Source organism: Gnatocerus cornutus, chromosome 8 (genome assembly GCF_029298725.1).
Source record: "Gnatocerus cornutus isolate USDA-ARS CGAHR chromosome 8, icGnaCorn1.1, whole genome shotgun sequence".
Lineage (NCBI taxonomy): Eukaryota > Metazoa > Arthropoda > Insecta > Coleoptera > Tenebrionidae > Gnatocerus > Gnatocerus cornutus.
The window spans coordinates 13865423-13881171 of NC_142240.1; the positions used below are offsets into that span (position 1 = coordinate 13865423).

General features: G+C 33.9%; 1 protein-coding gene across 2 annotated transcripts; it reads right to left on the reverse strand.

The window, feature by feature from the left end:
• Nucleotides 1-16: 16 nt before the first annotated feature.
• Nucleotides 17-14441, reverse strand: Gyc88E (Guanylyl cyclase at 88E). Of its 2 annotated transcripts, XM_088044410.1 has the most exons (14): nt 14225-14441; nt 5501-5679; nt 5171-5452; nt 4918-5123; nt 4744-4867; nt 4555-4696; nt 4382-4508; nt 2661-2865; nt 2464-2610; nt 1979-2111; nt 1698-1925; nt 1418-1648; nt 1003-1041; nt 17-826 (listed from the first exon to the last, which is right to left on the reverse strand). In XM_088044410.1, exons 2-14 carry the CDS (start codon nt 5666-5668, stop codon nt 258-260), a joined length of 2601 nt encoding a protein of 866 aa, XP_087900536.1. In that variant the 5' UTR covers nt 5669-5679; nt 14225-14441; the 3' UTR covers nt 17-257. The 2 variants fall into 2 exon arrangements, with proteins under 2 accessions (XP_087900536.1, XP_087900538.1); XM_088044412.1 differs by lacking the exon at nt 1003-1041.
• Between the last annotated feature and the right edge of the window lie 1308 nt (nt 14442-15749).

Sequence of the window (15749 nt, forward strand, 5' to 3'; positions counted from 1 at the left end):
TAAATAAACAATAAAGGACGTTAGAATAATTTTATTTCAAATGATATGTACATAAAATAATTAGACTACTTATATAAATTACAGTGTGGATATAAATATTTAAAATATAATCTTCGTGAATGTAATCTCAACGGTTAAAAAGTGAATATTTTTGTGGGAAAATAGTGCCCAACTATTTTTTCATTACGACTAGAGATCTGTTGTGTTATTGTTATTGACGTAAAAATATTGTCATTTCCTTCTTACTTAAATAACGTTCAGTTTATAACACAAGCGTTGCTCTGGAATCTATGTCTGTTTCCGGACCCAAACCCGGAACAACACTGATGCTGATGATGATGATGGTGCGACTTATGTAAATGCGGGTTATGATTATTCGACAAGTTATTAACTAACGCTTTTTTCCCTTGTAAATCTCCGTCACTTTTCGAGATCGGAATTTCCCTGTTATTGCACTTTTCGTTTTTCTTGTTACTGTCAATTTTCTTCGCATAAGCGTACATTGATTTACCAAATTCGTATTGGTGATTATTGTCTTTTGATTTTTTGTCCGGCGATTGGCCTTTTGATTGCGGGGGTTTTTCCGTGTGGCTTGATAATAAAATGGCGGGCGGTGACGTCAAAGGAGAACCTTGGGCAACTAAACTCACTTCCTCTGTAAAGGTTTTTCTGCCTTGTTGGATTGGTACGCTTATACGTTTCTGGATTTGACGAGTTGGCGGAGAGTTATCTTCTTTGATCGGGGAGTTGTCCAGGATCATGGAACCGAAAATATCTGCAGGATCGCAGACTGCGTACACAGCCCCGGCCGAATTTGAGCGCAGCTCTACATAAAAAAAAGGATAATTAAGAGATGCAACGATACCAAAGGGTTCGTGGTTTCGGCGCACAACTAAACAGACATTAGCTAAGCAAATGCTTGTTAGTGGGCTTCCGGTTTATTTGCTTTGCGGCTGCATTGACGATTATTTTATTAGTTTCGTTATCTATCACAAAACTCACTTGTAATGGTGGATTTTTCCATCAAACAAGTTGAGAGACCTGCGGAAATTTACAAAGATTTTTTACAGTTCACACTATTATTACAACTTATTAAAGAAAAATAAATTGGCCCTGAAATTTGTTTGCACTATAATAAAGCAAATTTATGAAAGATTATCTAAAATAAACTCGAAACTGCAAACAACTATGAAGATTCTCATTTAAATGATAAATTTTTCAGACCTATCAACAATGCCCTAATCAAGTTTGCAACTCCACAACTCAATTTGAATTAAAATTTTTGTAAAACGAGAGAGAATTCCCGTCATTCTTCAAATCGCATTAAATATAAAACTATTGAACATTCCTCAACTTTGAAGCTGCAGCCCTCTCTGAGAAATCCGTAAATAATTCCTCGGTGCAAATTTGAACCCACCTCTTGTACTCTGCGAATGTTTAACCGGCGAACTCGCTATGCTCCTTCGAGCTACATCTTGAAATGTGATGGGAGAATAAACGACACTCCTTCTATCTTCAGTTGAAAACTTCCGTGTAAACTCGGCGTTATCGAAAGGATCGATCTCTTGTTGTCCTAATGGTGCGGTGTCGCGTCGATCTATAGGGGTTCTGGATTCTTTGCCGTGAAGCCAGTACGTCTTCATATGACCTGTTAATCTGAGTATAAATACTGGGGAAAGTTTAATGCGCAAATTAACCTTTTCCTTTTACTTGGATTTCGCCACGTTCCAACACTTTGTAGGTGTCTGGGAGAAGTTTTCTCGTGTATTCGGAAATGTGGATCATCATAGCTTCACTTGTAGATTCCATTCGAGAAGCTGTGTTTACACTGTCTCCAAATAAGCAGTATCTAGGCATCTTTAGACCTACTATTCCGGCTACAACGGCTCCAGAGTGTACACCAACGCGTATTCGCAAATGCTGTCCTGAAGAATAAAATAAACTTTTATCGAGATATGATCCATAGAATGTATCTAACCTGTAGATGGATCTTTAAGATCCTGAATAGCGTCAACCATATCTAAAGCCATGTCGCAAACTCTTTCAGCATGATTACCTTCTTTTTCAGGAGCTCCAGATACCACCATGTATGCGTCTCCGATAGTTTCGACCTGATGTGCGCATATTTAGAAAAAGACGCCTTTTTTCACACCAAAACACATAAGGAACACCAGGAATAGTGGCCACATTGCGACACAGCGTCGTAGTTAATTACAAAACAAAGTGAAATAAATGCGGATTTAAAACATTCGATGGCGTAATGTTTCCACCGGACAATTTGTCTTGGTTGTAGAAAATTGAAACGAAGGAACAAAATTAGTATTCGCTCGGACAAAAAATGGAATCACGACATGCAGGATACAGTTTACTACCAGCACCTGGAGATTTGACTTTTAGTAACAGAACAAATCTTCAAATGCGACACATCTTCCATGCAAGTTAGCTGAAAAAGTCCCCACTCACTTTATACACTCTATTTCGCTCTGTGAGTCGATCAAAAATCGAATACATTCCGTTCAACATTGACACTACTTCCATCGGTGTAATCCTGCTACAGATTTCAGTAAATGTCACAACATCAGAGAACAGAATGGAAACACTGTCGAACATCTACAACACAAAAACGTGGCACGTTTAACCAAAAAATTACATGGAAATACCTCGCAGGTATCGATCGGATTTTCTCCTTTCCTTAATCTATCAGCGACTTGCTTCGGTATCATTTGGTACAACAGTTCGTCGGTTCTTCTCATTTCTTCATCCAACTTTCGCATGGATTCTTCCAGTTTTTTACTTTTCTGTTGTTCCTGATCTAAAGCTAATTTCAGTTCGACCGATTGTTGGGTTCCAGCCAACATCAGGTCTCTGAATGGAATAAATTATTTTAGAGGAAGCCGACAACAGAAGTAAATTATTGACACCTTTGTGTACTTGACAAGGCGCCGGATAAAGGGATTTAATACTAGGGAGTACTGCAAAATTAATTTCTTTAATATTTGATTTTAGGGATAAGCGTGAGAGGGTTTTTAATTTTATTTCAAGAATTTGAAGAAAGACAGGGGTTCAAAGGAACTTCTAGAAACTAAAGGAATGCAGAGGATCGACAAGATGATGCGAAAAATCTAGAAAAAATCGAGATAAAAAAATACGAAGAATTTAAAAAGCATCGATAATAAATCTAGAGAATCTAGAAAATACAGAACAGAATCTGCCACATTTTCGTAATTTATTAATCATTTTAATTTAGTTAATTAATTAGTTTTCCATCGATTGTGGAAAAGGAGATTTGTACTTGGAGCTACGGCTAAATTTTAATTAAAAAAACCGTTTTCACCTGTGTTTTTTCCTTTGTGCAAACATAAATTAAGCTGCTCATAAATATTTCTCGTGATACAATTTTTTATCTGGTTAAAAATTAATTACCTATTCAGCTCATGTAAAAAACTCGTTCGCTGATAAAACAGTGAAAAGAGTTTTCTATCCATTCATTTATTGTTAATTTGTTGAAGTTTTTCCTACAAAAATATATTGGCTTGGTTTTTGTTTACTACACTTTGATAACGCTGTAACTCCGTAATCCGTCACAACTTCGAAATTAGTTCAAAACAACTTTAAATCTCCGTCGTGTTCGTTTTTCAGCTCCCATCTTAGAATTGCTCAAATTAGAGAAACTCAAAAAACAAGCAATTTTCGTGAACACTATCATTTCAGTACACTTCTATAAACTATGTTTTTGTTCTAACAGCATTTTCGTTACAATCTTGTTAACTTTATTGTCGATAATAGACGTTAAGACCGTATTGAGAGAAGACAAAGGGTATTTAGTGCTCGAAATCGGCACGCTTCCGCTGTTTCGAGCAATTTTGTCGAGGGCCGATAACTTTAATGGATAACTTTGCATTTCAGTTTTGACAGAGAAGTGGATTGGAAAAACTTATGAATTCGACCAGAAAATTGATATAAATCCAATAACAACCTCGGCTTTGAAGTCGATAAATTCTAGCAGTGATCTTTGGCTTGAATGGGATCAATGTGGAAGTAATTCAAGTTGCGGGCAAGAAATTTGTGAATCAAGATCCTCTTAAAGGACTCGGACAAGAGGAATTTAGCAAAGATCTATTAGGCCCAATTTCCACTGTGAATTAAAAAAAGTTTTAATTTGCCCACGCAGTAACGAGCTTAATTAAGTTTTGTTTAGCTTGGGCACGATTAAATAAAATGTGATAAAATCTAATACTTCATTTCGTGTGCCGTATTTATCACGAAACGTGAGAATATTATCAAGGAAGAAACGCGCACTCAAATTTACGAATTTAGAGGAATTTGGATTAATCTAGCATCAAACAAGGATTTATAATCAAGTGTTATGTATGTCAATTACCTGCTAAAGTCGTGCATGGAGAGATCATTAATATAAAGCCCAGAATTGATGAGGGAATTCAAATCTGGCATTACGGGAGTACCTAAATACATCATCATCTTCCAGTTGTCCATGTAAATCATTTGCCCTATACAATCTCATTGAATCAACCAAATTACAAGATGTCAACGTACCTTTAAGCCTCAAGTTTCGGTCCTCATCCACGTCGAGTTCGTCGCTAAGAATCATTTCTTGTCGACTCCTATCAGGAGGTTTATCGTGGAGCACCGGTTCGACGGTCACCAGCTCGAAAATATTATTCGTGCGGTTCAAAATCTAAAATCACACTTAGCAATGCTTGGGAATTCGAAAAGAAACAGTACCGTTTCAAATTTGAACGCTGTGAGCGGTCGTACGAGATCAAACCAGTTGGTGATTTTTTTGCCCAGTAAATCTGGTAAGATGACCATGAGGGAATTACCTATACTACGAACTACCATATCCGACCTGAAACAGGTTGTTAATAGTCATCAGTTTCTTAAGACGTTACAAGTTACCCAAAAACGATACAAAATGGGAAAATCTCGAACAAAACTGACGCGCTGATCGGCAGATGCTTTTCTTCTCTCGTCATCGCCAGCGATGCTAAAGTAAAAGCTCTGTTGTCAAAAGTCAGTTGAAAAGTCACATGAACCATGTCAAAAAGGAGTTCTTCTCTTACCAGCTCAATTTTCATTTCTTTATGATAGAAATGTCGCGCAACCTGAAATAAACAGTTCACAAATGGCCCATTCAATCTCGCTCTTACACCTCTTTAATTTGTCCCATAGTGTAATAAACAAAACCGCGCCTCTTGCTCCTATAATGTAATGTAAGTCCCTGCTTCGTCTCATTTTCACAAATAAAACTCGGTGCTCTCATCCGTGGATAAGAGAACTTGAGATATTCATGGAGATTGTCTAGTCCATTAAGAAAATCTCTCATGTGACGACCTAGCACCGACAACACTCTGTCGTAACCATATTGACTGACAAATCCAATGAAAAAGACGCCCATTTGTTCGAAGAAATCTTTTTCACTTACATTTAATATCTATGAAGAAAAATGAGCGGGTTTTTGGTACAAAATTGCATGCTTTACCTGTACGGCTTTCTTTGAAAGTCGAGGGATTAAAGCTTCAGGATAGACCTGATGTGTGCTGAAACTTGGCTGATCTACGGCTGCGGCTCGTCTTATCTCTTCCCATTTTTCCTCGCCGTAGGTTTGCTTTATGTACTCGGACATATTTTCCAGAATTAGGCCATACATGTTGCATTGATCTGCGGGACAAAGGAGATTTTTGATGTATGGGTTAACTTAATAACTGAGATTTATATATTTTTAAATTCTCCGATCTGACCAGAGAAGCCCATTTATTTAAAGTGTGATGTATTGTTGTTTATAATTGTCATTCAAATATGAGCAAGAAAAATTATATCCATTCAAATTGTCCATTATGTCCATGTAACTCAAATTGCGATCATAATTATTATTGATGTACGATTTTATTGTTGCACAACGCCAAAGGTGCAAATATTTAAGATTAAATTAATTTAAATTTAGACCATTATATAATTATCTTGCATTTATAAGTGTTGCTTTACAAAAGAGAGTGTAAATATATTCAAAGCAAACAATAATGACAACAAATTTAAAGTAAACAATTACTTAAATGTGTATAAATAAGAATAATATGTATCTTTTTTAATGCCATAAAAAAATAAATATCTGCCTTCACAGAATGACCTCTTTTCTAAAATAACGCTACTAATGGATTGTACAAGGTGTTTATAAATGTTTCTAGCATCAAGGGTGGCTATGAAATGTCAAAGAAATTTGCCGCTCATTACAAATGTGGGTTTCGATTTTTCAACTGACATTTGCAGTTAACCTCAAACATGGAACACAGTAAGTTTTGAGAAATAAACTGTTCTAGTTGTGGTTTAAAACCTGAAAATCATAAACTTGGGCACAAAACTGTAACTGAAACGTCATGGACATAAGTAACGTTATAAATAATTTTCAAGATAGTTATATCCACTATGAAAACAAAGCGGCAAAATAGTGCACAGCAAGAATTCCAGAGCTACCCTTGATGCTAGAAACATTTATAAACACCTTGTATAATAACAGATGAAAAATGAGTCACAAGATAGTTTACAGAATATCATGTAATTTGAAGATTGATTGCTGAAACTAACCTTTATTACACAATCATATGACAGAGCTTAACTCAAACTCTTTTCTTTTACAAATATAACTAAAGAATAAAGCAAAATATCAGTTCGTAAAATGTTTAAAGAATTAGAATGTTTCTGTAGCATCGAATTTAAAAATTTGACTTAGAAGATGGAGTTTAACACTTTGAATAAAAATATTCAACTAAAAAAATTAACGATTTCAAAAATTAAAAGTTGGAAAAGCCCTATTTATAATAATTCTAAAAATCTTCTGACTTTCAATTCACATTTTCAAATCTGACAGATTTTCTGCATTTTTAGAAATTGAATAACAATATAAAATAAGCAGCACGTTTGAGGCCTTTATATTTTGGATTCTATTTGTTTTTTAATATCCTGATTAATATAAAATTCTTAATATTTTCAAAAGTGTCTAAATATTTAAGGATTCTAGGGACCCAAAAAACAAAGAATCCTAAATTTTTCAGCTTTGTGTTGTAAATTTTTTTAAATATAAATCAAAAAAGCTACTTAAAGCAGCTTTTAAAATTTTATGAACTAAGAAAGAACAAGCAATCCTGAAATCTTAAAATTCTCCAATTGCAAATTTAAGGTTCATTATATTTGGAAGACTCTCAAACATATTCAAAATAAATGAAAAGAAGCAATATTAAAAATCAAGAGCCTGAAATTTGCGAACGAAAACAAGCAAATCGTATAAATATCTAATTAAATAAAACTTCCAGTGATAAAATATTCAGAGCAAAATCCCCAAGAAATTCACAGAAGTCCATTATTCTTCATTTTAACCGCATTATAAATTAAAATTCATTCACATCATGGGCTGGCTACTTAAAATTAACACAGCTCGAGTAAACTCTAATCAAAGCAATACAACTTCTTGGTGCTCCGGTACATAAATTTTGGGTGTGATTAGCATATTCTGATGCAAAATGCCTCAAGACACAGACGTTGCCTGCATTATTAAATTGTAACAAGCTGGAATTCGATAATAATAATCTTCTTTGTTGTATTATCGATGAGAGTGGGAGTAAAGAATTTTCAATTTTGAATATAAAATTTGTTGTAAAATGATTATTGAAACGTGAACGGCGGAAATTTCCTGTCTGTGTTTACTTTACCTTGACCCAGTGGGAATCAGATTCATTTTCTTCCTCGCAATCTAGCGCCGGTAAAAGTACAACAAAGGATTTTACAAAACTGTTTAAACTCTCAGTCATTACTTTAGTTCATTCGAAAACGTACAATTCTGCCGACGAGTACAATTTTATCCTGTCTAAAATGAAATACTGAAAAATTGACTGAAGCATGCTGATCACGGTCTATTACCCAGCTCCTATCTGAACAGATGTTATACGATTTCACAACAAAATGGGTTTCAGAAAGATGCATTCAACAAAATGTGATTACAATTTTAAAATCTGATTTTTCTCAGTTTAGTTTCCGTTAGTATTCATTCAATGAAACATTCTCAGAGCATACATCTGTGGCTGTAGATTTGAAAGTTTATTGCAAAGGTCGGGTTACAAATAGAATAAAAATGTATATTGTCACAAAGGACTTCGAAACGCTCACAAGCTCGTAAGGCGTTGACAAATCGTTATCACTTCGGATAAAAATAAAAGCTGCCTCCTCTGTCCAACTTTTTTGGATTTCAACGAAAAAAATTTCGTGTAGGCGACAACAGTCAGTTACAAATTCGTAATAAATAACGACGGATGTAATTTGTTAAATTGCGCAGTGCAGTAAATTCCACAAAAATGTTTACAAACTTTGTTCAAAAATAGCGCCATTTGCTCCTATCCAACATTCATTTAATAAAACCACTATTATTAAATAGCACAGATGTGAACGGCAAAAAACATCGCTTTATTGATCACATTTAATAGATTTACGACCTATTAACTTTCAAAAGAATTATAGCGCACTACATTTTGGCGGTATGCTATAAATATTTAATCTGTCAGGGAAAATAAACGAGCGAATGTTTCGCATTTTGATTCTCTTTCAAATCAGCGACAGCGGATAAAACGGACATTAATTGTGATGCAAAACGAACTCTTTCGGGGAAAACGTTTTATTTCGTTGCGAGTGGAGCTAAAGACTGTGCAATGCGCAGAAAATAAACATGGATTTATGGTGGAGGCGCCGGGAAAATGGTTCATTATGTTATACAAATCAGTTTCTGCTGAACTTATATAGCAATGATTATATTCTGGTGATTGCAAGTTTCCAAGTCTTCAGATTCACGTTTGAGAACACGTGATTTCGGCCGCTAAAAACTTGGATTTTTTTTATTTCGTGTTTTATCAACCTCTTAAATTATTTAAATTGGCTATAAGGTGATTTAATCTTAACTAAATCCAGTAACGGGTTTGAATAAATGGGACTCAAAATGCTCCAAAAATGGCCAAATTTGAAATTTCCACAACAGAAACAGAATTTGGAATTGGGAGAAAATCGTTATTTATCATGACATGACAAATTTGTCATCCCGACAACAAAACAGGCATGATTGGACGAAGCACAATATCCAGTTACTTTATCCAAAGACAGATATTTTGTTTTGTTGCCATAGTGACATGAAAAGCTGAAAAATATTGGACAAAAGTCCGTTAATAAAAAAAACCTGTGGAACTTTGTTGATAAATTACTGAAAACTTAAAAACTTTCGGCATGAACAACTTTGCAAACTAATTCGAAAAAAGTGGGTCACATTGAATTTCAAGTTCATTTTTGTTATTGAAAACAAGAAGAAATCACTTAAATACTCCTACAGAATTTAATTAGACTTCGGAGCTAATTAAATTAATTAATAGCTTCAATGTGGAAACCACAAAGCACTTCTATGAGGCAAAGTAAAATGGTAACGAGGCGCTTCAACACGGCAAAGTGTTTGTTGCAAAACGTGTTTACTAACTAACCGCATTTTTGGCCCATCAACTGAATTTTATTTTTTAAACAAAATCTTTTTCTTGAGCTAGACAAATGTTTTTTTGCGGAAATTTTCCACTTCGAGTATCGCGCTTTTCTCCTAAACTTTTGTAGTGACATCACAATAGAAACTTTAGTTTCTCGTTTATAGAATGGCGTATAATAAAAACACGAGCAGATGGAGTCGAGTTTAAAATTCCTGTCAAGATTAATACATTTGATGTAGTTGTATAATCTACATCGATACTAATAAAAATTCAGCGGCTTGTTTGGTACCTCTATAATTAGCAAGACCTTAAGCAGACAATAGGAAATATGTGTACGTGTTCGCATTGACGCAAATTTTCGCAATCAAAAGAGCAATTCTTACCAATATGGTATGAAAGAACAGACAAAAATATATTCGCAATGTTAATTGGTCTGTCGCTTAATGTAATTTCATTACCTTTTATCACACGTGCCAATTTTGATTGATTAGTGTACACAAAATATGAAATTTCGTTGAATAGCGGATAAGAAACCTCGTTTGCAGTGTGCATTGAGGCTGAATCAAATTCTGAAATGATGCAAATTTTGTTTACTAAATAACGAGCTGCGTAGAAAAATCGGAAATATCAATTTGGGGCAGTAAACAACGTAACATATTCGATGTGGATTTCACTAAACGAACGAAGCAAAATTATTTAATAACTAAGTTTCTTTTATATAACTTTGACCAAATCTGTAAGGAAACTCTACAATTTCTCACTAACAAAGAACTTTTTAATTGATCAGTAATAATGCAGAAAACCCATAAAACTAGTTTAAACTTAAAAGTTTCTCTATAATGAAGTAAATTTTATAAAAAAAAATACGTTATTTCTGATACATGTGTATTTTAAACCCATGTCTCAGATTTACCACAATTCCCAAGGGTTTTTCCTAAGTAAACTATGTAACACTGATCCTCAGCTCATCTTCCGAGATAATATCATCCAAGCGAAAGATTTTAAATTTTCATGTATGAACATATATTAAACTATTTTTATTAAAACGGGATTATTGAAAAAACTAAATTTAGAAGAAAAGTTCTTATTAAATAAAACATTAGTCATAGAGGGATATATTAAAAAGCTCTCTCGTGCAATGTCGGGTTGTTTGCAGAGCATTTATATTTAGAAGGATTTGTTAAATCCACCTATGCGTACGAAATATGCGTTTCCATTTCAATCTCATTGATAATGATAAGCATTTACAATTTATTATCGAAAGAGTCGACTATGCTACTTTAGCGACTCCCTTTGACTCTGGTTAATTAGCCAAAAGAGCTTTCTCGGATGATTTATAAGATTATCGCTTATCAACGTTGATTAGCAATGCAGAGAGCAAATTCGCGACTCAGTAAACATGTAGGTAAGCTTATTGATTTTCTAGTCTTAGATCAAAATCAAAGTATGTAGTTATTTCCAAAACATGTACAAAATTTTAGATGTCGAATTAAGGGTATATGAATAAGACGAGAAAAATTATGACGGAAACCGCATCTTTTTATCAGTTGTAGTTCCGGAGATAAGGAGTACTAAACATTTCGAAGCTTCAAAATTTTTGCCCTCTGGCGACAACCTTATTCTGCGTAAAATTCTAAGTTAAACGAGCATCAATAACTTAAGTTTGCTTCACAAACAAACGAGGTATTAACCGAAATGATAAGTTTTCAGAGATCTTTTCGGGGTCATTTTTAACGATTTTTTTCGAGGCAAAAACAACGCTTAATACCTTCAAGTCGAAATCAAAAGAGCAGCTCGAGATCTATAAACTGACCAAATTTCAGATCGGTAGGTCAAATAGTTTACTAGAAGCGATAAAAAAACTAAAAAAATTCAAAATTTTTTTATCCTTTGAGTCGACCCTCAAATTTTAAATATCTGAGAGCGGATTTTAAGCAAGAAAAGAGCGAAAATGCAGTTGCTTTTAATTCAATTATTCCTTGAGGAATGGGAAAAAATAGCACAATTTTGGATTCTGCGTAAAATTCTACATAAAATAAGTACAAATAACATAAAATTGCTCAACAAATAAGTTAGATATCAACCAAAATAGATTTTCAGAAGACATTTCGGAGCCATTTTTAAGGAACATCGGAACCCGGGATAACAAGAACAACATAAAATTAACATAAAAATCTAATGAAAGCGCTTTTATATTATTTATAGACAATTTCCGCGTGGTACGTATTTTGTAACCGCTCTGTATTAAAAAAACAACACACATTCAGTTTTAAAGACAAAACTTTAGTCGTGTTCGTTCTTATTTTGCTCCAATTGCAGCTGTTCCAGTTTGAGATGGTAATTTCTCCCTGGAGTAGCGTATTTCATGCAACCATCCAATTTTATCCATTTTGATTGATTAGTTTCCTGCTTCAGAGACAAACAAAGCTAATTCTTTAATGCAAAAAATGGACTGAAAGGTAAACATTACTTTAGCGAGTTCCGTGTCTTATCAACAACAAATTAAAAGTGAAAGCCAATTTTAGAGAATGTTTCAATTGTCAGTTGGCTATTTAATTTTATATTTTAAATTGTATTTGTTGTTAATTGATTGCAATTAAAAAACTAATTTAATATAAAATAATTTCCACTGTTTATTTTAATCATGATCACATATCAAGCGCCATTTTAAATAATAATAATTAATAATGATTGCTTGCTAATCGAAACAATATTATTACTAATGATGAAACAGCTAAACCGCACTGCGCTGATTAAATGTACGAGTAATTTATCATTGTAATCTGAATGCGTTTAAATCGTACATTTTATCAGAACTGATACTTTCTTGGAAGCACCAAATTATTATTAATTGTCTGCTAATAAAAAAATTGTAATTTGCCTTTTCTGTTTGCTCACATTGTTGACAACTGTAAATGAATATTTACTCACTTTTTTGTCTTTATGTACTCGCATTATAATTAATCAAGTTTTTATATCGCATGAATAACTGCTTTTGTTGTAAAACTCTTCAAACACTTGTTGCAATCTTGAATGAACACTGTTTCATAATTAATTAGATACACGTAAGACTATCACGAACGGATCTAATATGTTGTTCGACATTGCAATCAGGAAGCCATAATAACACGCTAATTAATTCCGAGCACATTATTTTTGCCAGAAGTTAATAAAATTAGTCGTTAGCAACTCCACTTTAAACTCGTACTTTAGGGTAAGTGCTGGATAAGTCCCTGGCATACGCGTAAATGTCAAGATTGTTACGAATATCATTTGAGTGCATTTTAAACTTCATCCCAACTAATTAGAAACTTCTTCAAATTGAATGTTTCAAAGTTCCAGAGGCGGTACATTAGGTAAATAATGTAAAATGTGTTGTATTGAAAGTTAAAATTCACAATTACTGTACGAAATCCAGAAGAGCGTGACTTGATAATGAATGTTAATTATCTTTTTCGAGAACAAAGGCAGTTAAGACTGCCATGTTTAGATGATTGACGTAAAATATTATATAAATGCGCCCCTAATGTATTAATTAGAGATGATTGCGAGAATACTGGCGCCTAATTGCATTGTTAATGAAGCATGTTTGAAGGATTTTTCATAAAAAATTTTGTGCCCAGTCAGTCGCGTTTTTCCACCTGTCGACTTTATTATTTGAAAGTTAAATTTTACGGTCTTTATTCGCAAGCGCTCACTGTTTGAAATGTAAATTTTTATTGATAATAATTTAATGGAATTCCAGTCAGATGATAAGCTCCATAGGTGAAAAGCTTTCTCAAGAATTACAGTTCTTTCCATCGTCTAAATATTTGCACAACAAGTGCCACAATAAGGTCACACTATTGTAATTTCTTAAGATGCTATTATTGGAGCTTTCTTTGATTAAATATCGTTCGTTTTCTTAATGGAGTTTTTGGACCTGAAATGATCTGACGTTTCCCTTCATATTCAACCCTTTTTTTGTGGTGGATTTCCAGTTTTTCCATTAAAAACACAATACAATCACTTACAAAACCAGTAAATATTATAACTATTGCAAAACAATCATACTATTAAAACCAATTAGAAGAAGGTTGCTTGCAGAAATTTTCTCAACCTTCACCTTGCCTTTTTTGCAATTTTCATTCGCACGTGTGGTGTGCCCCGAATTTGGCAACAATTAATTAACTCGCACGTGTACGAAACATAAACATGTTGCCCAAGCGTTTTCTCGAATAGTTAATTCACCTGAGAGGTGCTTCCATGAGAAAGCTTTTAGTTTGATCAAGCGTTTGCTCTTTTAAATTTGTTAAAGATATGAAAGCTCTTGTCGCGTGGATTACAGTTTTAAGACCTGAGAAGTTTATCAATTTTTCTCGCAAAATCCGTGGTGAAACGTATGGAGCTTCTGGTGTATAATTTCGTTATTAGGCATTTCAGACCGTAATGAAATTAATTCAATGAAACTTCTCAAGGTGAGTCGAGAAAAATACGGTCGTTATGCGACACAAAAGTAAAAGTTTTTGTGGTGGAAACTACTTTTCCGGTTTCCCGGCTCCTTCCTTGCCGTTTGTATGATAAATTCGTGCATTTACATCGTATTTAATAAGCTGAGTTTGAGCACCGTACAAGCAAAATGATTAATTATCGCGTCTACTGATAACCATCTGTTATTGATAGCGTGAAAAATATTACCCGAAAATTAAGAGAGAATTACTTACTTTGGATGAATTCCTGCGAAAATAAAAATTCCGAAATCGAAATAAAGCTACTTAGAAATTAATATCACAGTCACTGAAACAACAAACTAGCAAAGCAAAATCCCACCGAAACGATTAATTGAGCGAATGCAAGTGAGATCACGACTCGAGTCCTGTTGAAAGCTTGTATCCTTTCAGAAACATGCTTCCAACATCCTGCGTACGCTGTTATCCACGAACTGACGATCCTTACAAAATCTGCGGTTGATAAACTCACACCCACGAAATGAAAAAGCAGCGCAAGCGTAGCATCTGAAAATTTTACTTACGCTTAATGTGCAGGACATTGTTTATAATGTCCTTCAGGGAGTCCTTTCTTGGGATGCAATTACTAGCCGTGATAAGAGTGTAAATCGAAGTGTTTTGAGAAAAGATGTGAACACTACCATTGAGAGGGTAACATAATGGCACCTGTTGATCGATGCTTTTTTATGATTCAATTATGAAAATATAATTGAATTGGAAATGACGAGACGAGATTCCTGAGAGGCGATAAATACCTCGTTCAAATTGCTTGAGTATTGTGGACTTTTAACTTAAACGGAGTTTAATTGGGTTGTTTCAATTAACGACGGAAATTAAAGAGAAAAATGGGTTAATTCCGATTTGGTGTTTGCTCGGGTAATCACTCTGCTCAGACAAAAAAGTTAATTAGTGCCAAAACTTTTTTAATTTATATCACAGTCAAGCTCAGAAATTGACACTTTTCCTGGAATTCTCGCAACATTTATAAACACGCACAAAAGGCCTTTTGCCATGATTTAATTAATATTAAAATTATTTTAACGAAAACGTTATTAAGGGAATTTTAATTAAAAATTTGATCATCCGTTGTTTGAACGATTAACAACGAATGTCGGTTAATAAAAAAGCGGTGCGATCAGATTTAAATTCATTTTAATTATGACTGAAAAAACTTTAATCTGAGTAAATCAAAACGAGCAGTTTTTAAACAATTTTAGGGCAAATAAAAAGATTCTAATAATTTTTAAACTGGAAAGAGCAATTCAAAACCAATTGAGCGATTCTGGAGAGAACAATGCATGGATCCCCAAAGACATCGCAAATTTAGAAAACTCAAGAATTCAAATAATATTCGGAAACACTGAACCAACCATTTCTGTGCATCGCAATCGCAAAGTTTCCCCATAAATCTAAACAAAATTGATACTTTAATGGAAAAACAACAAACATTTTCGTAGACCGTTTTCAGTTAAAAACTCGTCTGAAAAAATTCAGGACATTGTCATTTTAGCATCCTCGTTTAATCAAGTTTATTGTCCTTTCCATTACGTTTTTATTGAAAATTAATTTCTTTCATGTTTCGAGCCTATTTAAGCCATTGTAATTACTTACCCTTGCCCTTAGGACAAAACAAAGACGATGGGAGACATAATAGAGATTATTGCGTGCTCTCAACTATACGATCACAATTAATACATAAATGTCAGACCAACGAGGTCATCTTTCCTTTACAAAATACAGT

Excerpts from the sequence above, each read along its gene's own strand:
- Gyc88E (XM_088044410.1), bottom strand. The coding sequence starts at position 5,668 with ATGTATGGCCTAATTCTGGAAAATATGTCCGAGTACATAAAGCAAACC. Across the intron at positions 5,124-5,170 it reads CTATGGGACAAATTAAAGAG|GTTGCGCGACATTTCTATCA; the intron begins GTGTAAGAGCGA and ends TGTTTATTTCAG. Across the intron at positions 4,509-4,554 it reads CCGAAACTTGAGGCTTAAAG|GGCAAATGATTTACATGGAC; the intron begins GTACGTTGACAT and ends GAGATTGTATAG.